Source organism: Xyrauchen texanus, chromosome 12, assembly GCF_025860055.1.
Source record: "Xyrauchen texanus isolate HMW12.3.18 chromosome 12, RBS_HiC_50CHRs, whole genome shotgun sequence".
Lineage (NCBI taxonomy): Eukaryota > Metazoa > Chordata > Actinopteri > Cypriniformes > Catostomidae > Xyrauchen > Xyrauchen texanus.
In genome coordinates, this window is record NC_068287.1 from 29438365 (window position 1) to 29447486 (window position 9122).

The 9122-nt window shown below is 37.5% G+C and overlaps 1 protein-coding gene across 1 annotated transcript in view; it reads left to right on the forward strand.

Moving 5' to 3' along the window:
* ppfia3 (PTPRF interacting protein alpha 3) overlaps positions 1-8196 on the forward strand; it is a 73362-nt gene extending 65166 nt beyond the window's left edge. The window contains exons 29-32 of the mRNA XM_052139538.1: positions 3397-3465; positions 3841-4003; positions 6639-6697; positions 7249-8196. Of these exons, the coding sequence (XP_051995498.1) occupies positions 3397-3465; positions 3841-4003; positions 6639-6685 (279 nt within the window). The 3' untranslated portion in view covers positions 6686-6697; positions 7249-8196. The remainder of the gene's footprint in view (positions 1-3396; positions 3466-3840; positions 4004-6638; positions 6698-7248) is intronic.
* The last annotated feature ends 926 nt before the right edge of the window (positions 8197-9122 follow it).

A 9122-nucleotide genomic window follows, 5' to 3' on the forward strand; every position in this document is an offset into this window, starting at 1 on the left:
TTGGAAATGTTTGGACAAGGACAACACGAATCGGAAACAATCCTATGCAGCCACCACTGGAATCAAAATCCATGAATAAATGAATCTGTTATATTAATAATAAACACCAGGACACAAAATTTTAATTCTAATGAATGTGAAAATATATTATTTCATTGACAACAATTGACAACACAGAATCTGCTATTGTAGCTAATTACAGATACAAATTTGATTATTTATATTCTATTATTTTCTTTGTAAAATAAAAACAAATCTTAGGATACAATAGTTAATAAAAACATCACCAAAGTGTATTTCAATGCATAGTAAAAACCTTGGACATGTATGAAACACATATAGGCCTAACCCAAAATGGCCAAAACAGTTGATATGAACATTCGCTAAACTGTGGGAAAACAAACTGATTTAGAAAGCAATATTTGTTTTACAGTGAGAAAAAATACAGGTGAAACTCGAAAAATTAGAATATCGTGCAAAAGTTCATTAATTTCAGTAATTCAACTTAAAAGGTGAAACTAATATATTATATAGACTCATTACAAGCAAAGTAAGATATTTCAAGCCTTTATTTGATATCATTTTGATGATTATGGCTTACAGCTTATGAAAACCCCAAATTCAGAATCTCAGAAAATTAGAATATTGTGAAAAGGTTCAGTATTGTAGGCTCAAAGTGTCACACTCTAATCAGCTAAACACCTGCAAAGGGTTCCTGAGCCTTTAAATGGTCTCTCAGTCTGGTTCAGTTAAATTCACAATCATGGGGAAGACTGCTGACCTGAAAGTTGTGCAGAAAACCATCATTGACACAAGGAGGGAAAGCCTCAAAATGTAATTGCAAAAGAAGTTGGATGTTCTCAAAGTGCTGTATCAAAGCACATTAATATAAAGTTAAGTGGAAGGGAAAAGTGTGGAAGAAAAAGGTGCACAAGCAGCAGGGATGACCGTAGCCTGGAGATCATTGTCAGGAAAAGGCCATTCAAATGTGTGGGGGAGCTTCACAAGGAGTGGACTGAGGCTGGAGTTACTGCATCAAGAGCCACCACACACAGACGGGTCCTGGACATGGGCTTCAAATGTCAAACGTCTTACCTGGGCTAAAGAAAAAAGAACTGGTCTGTTGCTCAGTGGTCCAAAGTCCTCTTTTCTGATGAGAGCAAATTTTGCATCTCATTTGGAAACCAAGGTCCCAGAGTCTGGAGGAAGAATGGAGAGGCACACAATCCAAGATGCTTGAAGTCCAGTGTGAAGTTTCCACAGTCTGTGTTGGTTTGGGGAGCCATGTCATCGGCTGGTGTTGGTCCACTGTGCTTTATTAAGTCCAGAGTCAACGCAGCCGCCTACCGGGACATTTTAGAGCACTTCATGCTTCCTTCAGCAGACAAGCTTTATGGAGATGCTGACTTCATTTTCCAGCAGGACTTGGCACCTGCCCACACTGCCAAAAGTACCAAAACCTGGTTCAATGACCATGGTATTACTGTGCTTGATTGGCCAGCAAACTCGCTTGACCTGAACCCCATAGAGAATCTATGGGGCATTGCCAAGAGAAAGATGAGAGACATGAGACCAAACAATGCAGAAGAGCTGAAGGCCGCTATTGAAGCATCTTGGTCTTCCATAACACCTCAGCAGTGCCACAGGCTGATAGCATCCATGCCACGCCGCATTGAGGCAGTAATTAATGCAAAAGGGGCCCAAACCAAGTACTGAGTACATATGCATGATTATACTTTTCAGAGGGCCGACATTTCTGTATTTAAAATCCTTTTTTTATTGATTTCATGTAATATTCTAATTTTCTGAGATTCTGAATTTGGGGTTTTCATAAGCTGTAAGCCATAATCATCAAAATTATATCAAATAAAGGCTTGAAATATCTTACTTTGCTTGTAATGAGTCTATATAATATATTAGTTTCACCTTTTAAGTTGAATTACTGAAATTAATGAACTTTTGCACGATATTCTAATTTTTCGAGTTTCACCTGTATCATGCTGTAAAACTATAATGAAAATAGTATGCTGTAAAATCATTATGAACGAATTCTCCTAAAAGTGGGCTCACTTGAACAAGGCATCTGGTTGTTATGGGGGCAAACACCACACATCATTCACTAACGCTTGTGGATCAATTACTCACAGTCAACACAGGTACTTTTTACCTTCCATGTGCAGCTCCCACACACTAACTTTTGACATTTGTCACAAGTGTCCTTAGTTTTGTTTTTCTTGCAGTTTCTCCGCACTTGGCACTGCCTTCCCCTCTCCATGTGCAGCTGCTCCTGCCTTGTCCTCGCACCGTCAGCTGTGTGGCTTTTGCTCTCAAATGGCCGTAGCGAAGTTCATTTGCCAGTCGCATTACGAAGTTCATCCATGACATTCTTCATTTGCGCATTTCTTGAACAGGATGGAAGCATTTATCGCAGCCAGGTCAAGGATATTATAAAACACAGTCACTGGCCATCTACGTGTGGGTGCTTTCACAGAGTATTTCCTCGCCATTTGATCTAGCACATCTACTCCAAACTTGGTTCTGTTGTAGTATGTGACTGTCTCTGGTTTAGCCTTTTGGCCACTTGTGATGGCAACAGCTGTGTGGACAGTGCTTTCCTTCTTTTGCACTGATAGACTGTGAGCGTTGCATTGTCACTTCACAGCACCTCCGTGGTGAACAGCGCCCTTTGTTCCTTTACGTAGCAAACGCTGAAATGCGTGCGGTCAAAATGACCGTTATGTCCATTCAAGGTAGAAATACTCAGAACTCTTTTTTTGTTTCGAAATTTTTATAAAATAACAATGTTAGAATAGAATATACACACATTTAAGAAAAGTCATGGTCCTATGGTTATATGGGTTTTATTTCAACAAAGTTATTACATTGCAAAATTTAAAAACGGTCAAAATGACTGCCGTTGTAGTTCTAGTGTTAAAGCAGTTAACACATTTACCTTATATGACATTATGATAAATTCTGTTCTGTTCTAAACACAGGCCTTGTTTTCAGTACATGATGAAGAAAGACCTTCATAATGGCAAAAATATTCATACAAATAAATCATATCAATCCAAAATCCCATTTAATACAGGACTTTTAGTAAAAGTCATTTGCAGTCTTATTATGGTGGACATATCACCTACAAGTTAAACATTGTCAAGCTGTGGCATCAACATATATCTTACATATTTTTTTTCTGTCCTCAAGATGATCTGAATATTTTGCAAAGGAAAAAATATATATATTAAACATAATGAATTATTTTCATAAATCTATTTGAATATGAATCTAATCTCAAAGCAATGACTGCTTGATATATTGAATGCACCAACTACTTACTACTCATGACCGGTTGGGGTTGATAACATCTGAGGTATGTTTATATTCCACATCCAGGCACGACAACTTCTGGAGAAAGAGTATAACTCTCTTATCACCATGGGAACAGAGAGGAGGCCAGACGAGGTGAGCATCTTGGGACATGAACATAGTTGGGTGTTAAATAATCATCCCTTGCCTCCCATGACTGAAATACACCATTCTTTTCTGCTAATGTCCTTAGAGGGATTATTCTTCTTTCTACCATTACATTGTGTAGACTCAATGCCAGTTAGAGCACATATAGAATAAGACACTTAAGTTTAATAGTAGTTTGTACTAAAAGGACATGGGAAATAAATTACATAAAGTAATTTAATTACATAATAATATAATTAATTCATTAATTTACATAATAATTCCCTTCTGAGGTACCTTTACTTGTCACAGATGAACCCATCTGATGTAGTAACTCACCTAAGTTCCACTCCTATCTTTCTTTCCTATTGTCACGCCCTCTAGGATGGCACTAAGACGTTCACCCGCTCTCCATCCTGGAGGAAGATGTTCCGTGAGAAGGATCTGAGGGGTGTGACCTCTGATTCCTCAGAGACCCTGCCTGCTAATTTCCGTGCCTCAGCCATCTCTACGCCCTCAGTTACGCTGAGGAAGGTCCAAAGCGATGGTGAGATGTCACTGCTTAACATACTCCCTTAAGAGGACACACTCTCATAGACATGCTGCCCAACTCACCAAACAGATATATAACCGGACTGTCTCACTTTTATCTTAGATATCACCTGTATTTATGTTATATGTTGCAGATTTTGTATTAAAGGGATATTTCACCTGAAAATGAATATTCTATCATCATTCACTCACCCTCATGCCATCCCAGATGTGTATGACTTTCTTTCTAATGCTGAACACATCTCAACTCTATTGGTCCATATAATGCAAGTGAATGGTTTCCAGAACTTTGAAGGTCCAAAAAGCACATAAAGGTAGCATAAAAGTAATCTCCAATTGATTAAACTCCAGTGGTTTAATCTGTCTTCAGAAGAGATTTGATAGGTGTGGGTGAGAAATAGATCTGTATTTAAGTCCCTTTTTTACTATAAATTGTCCTTTCTGCCTAGTAAGTGGTGATATGCACAAAAAATGTGAATTGCCAAAAAAAAAAAAAAGAATATGAAAGTGAAAGTGGAGATTGATACTTAAAAATGACTTAAATATTGATCTGGTTCTCACCCACACCTATCATATCAATTCTGAAGATATGGATTTAACGACTAGAGTCATATTGAGTACTTTTATGATATATTTTTGTGCTTTTTGAAGCTTCAAAGTTCTGTCCACCATTCACTTGCATTATATGGACCTATAGAGTATTTTTCAAAAAATTTAGTTTGTGTTTAGCAGGGAAAAAAAGTCATAGACTTCTCGGATGGCATTAGGGTAAATGATGATAGAATTTTCATTTTTGGGTGAACTATTCCTTTAAGTCATATGAGTTGATGGGTCAGATGCTTTTGGTAAATGGATGCAGGTTGGATGTTTTTTTGTTGGATGCTAAATTGTAAATTATATTTATCCATGCACCCACCAAAACGTTGCTGTTATGACATTTGTATCTAGTTTTGGAGGATTCCATCAAATGTTTGATCCTTGGATGTTATCACATTTGAATGAATTATGATGTTGATTGCTGCAGAATATGGAAGTAGATACAACTGCAGTATGTTGAGATATTTTTAATAAAAATGTAATTACAATAGTTACTGTTTTATCACTGTGCATATGAAATATAGCACTATAACATAGATAATCCAACACACACATGAGCAATAAGCATGTGTACATTAAACCACTCCACAACAATTTATATATCTTTATATAAGGGTAACTAGCAAATACATTTATTGTCACAAAAATTGTATTATTTGAATTTCGCAAAATACACCCAAATAATGTGAAAAGTCACATCAAGAGACCAGAAGATAATCAAGGCTTTATAAAATCATCTGAAATAACATCAGAGGATAGTGAAAGCTTAAAAGGAATCTTCCTTGTTCAACACAAGCTCAATCGACAGCATTTGTGGCATAATGTTGATTACCACTAAAATTAATTTTGACGCGTCTTTTCTTTTCTTTTTTTTTCTTCTAATTTGGAATGCCCAATTCCCACTACTTAGTAGGTCCTCGTGGTGGCACATGTACTCACCTCAATCCGGGTGGCAGAGGACAACCTAAGTTGCCTCCGCTTCTGAGGCAGCCAGTCTGCGCATCTTATCACATGGCTCATGGTGCATGGCACCGCGGAGACTCACAGCACGTGGAGGCTCATGCTATTCTCCGCGATCCACACACAATTTACCACGTGTCCCATTGAGAGCGAGAACCACTAATCGCATCCACAAAGAGGTTACACCATGTGACTCTACCTTCCCTAGCAACCAGACCAATTTGGTTGCTTAGGAAACCTGGCTGGAGTCACTCAGCACACAAGCTTGATAATGTTAAATATATGGGCTTTAACAGATCGAATTGTCGTCCCTCAATTTTCATAATTTGTAAACAATAGCCATACAATTTTAAAATGATCACTATGTTTTTATTTTCAAAGCAATGTATTCCTGGCTATTTTAATCTAAATAAGTGCACATTATTAAGGGTGTTTAATTTTTTTAACATGTTACTTACAATGAAGTGCTAGCCAAGAAAAAACTGAAAAATGTTTGGCCTCCTTCAAGTTTTCATCTGGACATTATGTCCCACGTAAGCATGTATAGTTGAAGAGCCGTGGTTTGCGCTGTTATGTTGTTGTGTGAACTAAGTTGCAAAATCGACTATAACTTTACACGTTAGTAAACTATTTTATCACACTAAAATGATGTTAGCATGCATACTGCATGTGTCTTGGGGCTATACTTTTAAAACAGTGAGCATTTTAATGTTTACAAATTGGCCCCATTCACTTCCATTGTAAGTGCATCACTGGAAACCAGATTTTTGCTTTTTTTCTTTAAGAAAAAAAGGTCAATTAACATTTTGCCACAAATGCTGTCGACTGAGCTTTACATGTATTGAACCCAGAATATTCCTTCAAGGAATCCTCCAAAAGGAGGTTAAAACGTTGACAAAGTGGCATTTTGGTGGTGGGTGAATAAACTTTGTTATAACAACAAATGAGAATGTGTTGCCAAAAGTGGTTTAGTAGTGAAAGCTGAAACATAGGCCTTGTTGACCTTGCTATTTCTGATGAGAAGCCAATTTTACAAGTAAATCTCTCGCTTGTCTCTCTCTGTATCTCTGCAGCATCTCCAAGGGCAGAATCTGGCTCAGTGAGGACCTACTCCTGTTGAGGGACTGCAAAGGTGAGGAATGTCTATAAGGTCAGAAGGAATCTGCAGACTTCTTTTTTTTTTTTTTCGGCAATTATTTTTAGGGTAAAATCTGTAAACATTTTGTGAAATTGATTTAAACATGGTAACGTGTTAAACGGACTTGGGAGTACTACTAATAGGGCATTGTAAGTTGATGCGGACGTGAGTTCCAATCCTGTGGAAAGCTACAAAGTTCTGCATGTGCATTTTCCATGTTGGTCTGGGAATGACTAGCTACCTGTAGCTACACATGGAAATAACCAAACTTGTCTCAGTCTTCCTTCCGCTCATTTACAAGCTCAGCGGAAGCACTTTATATGTTATGTTGGGTTTTCATACTGCGCCGCACCGCAGTAGACCACTCCTTCAAACGTTTGTGTCGTTAACCTTGATTTGGAAGGATGTTGTTTTTTATTGTGATTCCTGATTTGCTTAGGGTTTTTTGATGGTGTTTTTGTGTGAGTCATTATTGCTTCAGCTACTTTTAACTTCAGGTCATGCGATCCCTCACACTGTGCTGCAATTCTTTCTCTTGTCCACAGGAGGCGCTGTCGTCAGAGAGCTGGAACTGGCTTTACATTTCATTCAAGGGTTGGAGGGGGGATAAGCAGAAAAAAAAGCAATGAATATATACATTTATAAATATAACTCCACTGGTCTGACCATTCTGCAATAACAGAAGAGGAGAAGAAAAGAGGGATGGAGAAGAGAAAAAAACATGAAGAATATATGACACGGAGAGTGTGGTATGAAATGTGATGGTCGGAGGAATCGGACTGTTTAATCTTTCTTTCTGTCGTTCTCTCTTCTCACTTCCTGTGTCTGTGCTGATGGGACATTTGTAGATGGACTCTCTCGTCTTTCCATCTTTTGTTTCAGTGGAGATGCCTACAGCCCTAGTTCCTCAGAATGGTTTTTTTTGACTGCCTAGAATTGGTCTCTTGAGTCTTTGAGTAGGAACAGATGTTTGTGGCAGTGTCATTCGCACTCAAATCGTGAAAATTCAGGGATGTTTACATACAGGAAAGCAGTGTCTAAGGGTGCACAGGAAGTGCACCGAATAGCACAGTTGAAGGGCCAGGCTGTGTGAAGTGTGCTGAAAAAAGATTGGAAGAGTTCACTGTAGTTTTTTCACAATCAAGAGAGCGAGCACAAGAGGAAACTCCTGAGAAAGACTGCAGTGAAAGCTACCTGTAAGGCAAAGAGCAAAAGGGCACAATTCTTTCTCAATTAAAGCTAGGTGTTTTTTATTTCAAAACTTTAGATCAAAGACAAAATGTGTGGGGAGAGAGTCAGCAAAAATGTCTTGCATTGAAGGTAAGCTGGTGGCAGATAGACTAGAAACACTAGGAGTTAAAGAGAGAGCCAAGATGCTTGCGGACAAAGCAAGTGACCAGCAGAAACGATCATCCTGAAGTGTCCTGAGGGACAGAATCATTCTAACAACGCAAGCCATAAAAGAAAACAAGTGATGTACCAAGGAGGAAATGCAGGGGGGGAGGGAGGGGCAGGGAAAAACAAGTGAAAGAAATTGTTTAGCTTCTGTGTTGCGATGCATGTCAAACAACCAAGATGACAACAAACTAAAACTTTTGGGGAATATGACAATATGACGAAAAAATAAAAACTATGTGTACATTTAACATATGAGGTTAAGAGCTTGGGGAACAATTTGTAAAATGTGTGTATTTTCATTTTTATTTTTTATTTTTATGATAACTATATTTATTTTCTTTAAGTATGTATTGAATAACTGTATGTACATGTTCATTTAATACTTAATTCTGACTGTAATTTAATTTAATTAGTTTCAAGCGTAAATATTAAATATTAAAAACATGGTCATTAAAATATGCTACTTGTATGTGTACATTTTGACAACAAAAACACTTGTGTTATGATTTAAAACAAACATTACTGTTGATGAGGATGACAGTGATTCAAATTGAAAATAATGTCTGCAAAATAAACAATAATGATGATGAAAATAAAATAAAGTGTTCCTAATGGTACTAAAGATTTGCGTCTGTGCGTGATTTTGAGATAACTTGGATTTGGATTTGGGCAATAATTGATATAGTATTTTCACCATCTAGAGCAGAATGAAAATGTGTGCGTGTGTGTGTGGGGGGTTATGTGGTTTACGAGGACAATCTTTTAGGTTACAAACTGGTAATTACAAGGGTATTATGCTATAATTGTGGTTTGAGGACATTTCAATAGTAACCTCCCAAACACCAGCCAAACAAACACTATTAAATGATAAAACAGAACAGTAAACATAAAAAAAAAAAAAAACTCATCCTGTTCTTATCTTGCTCAAAAATGCTTGAAACAACACTTATTTTAAAAACAAACTTCACACCATCCAGTCCCCTGCAAAGCATCCTGGGAAATGGAAATTCCCTGGCCAGTT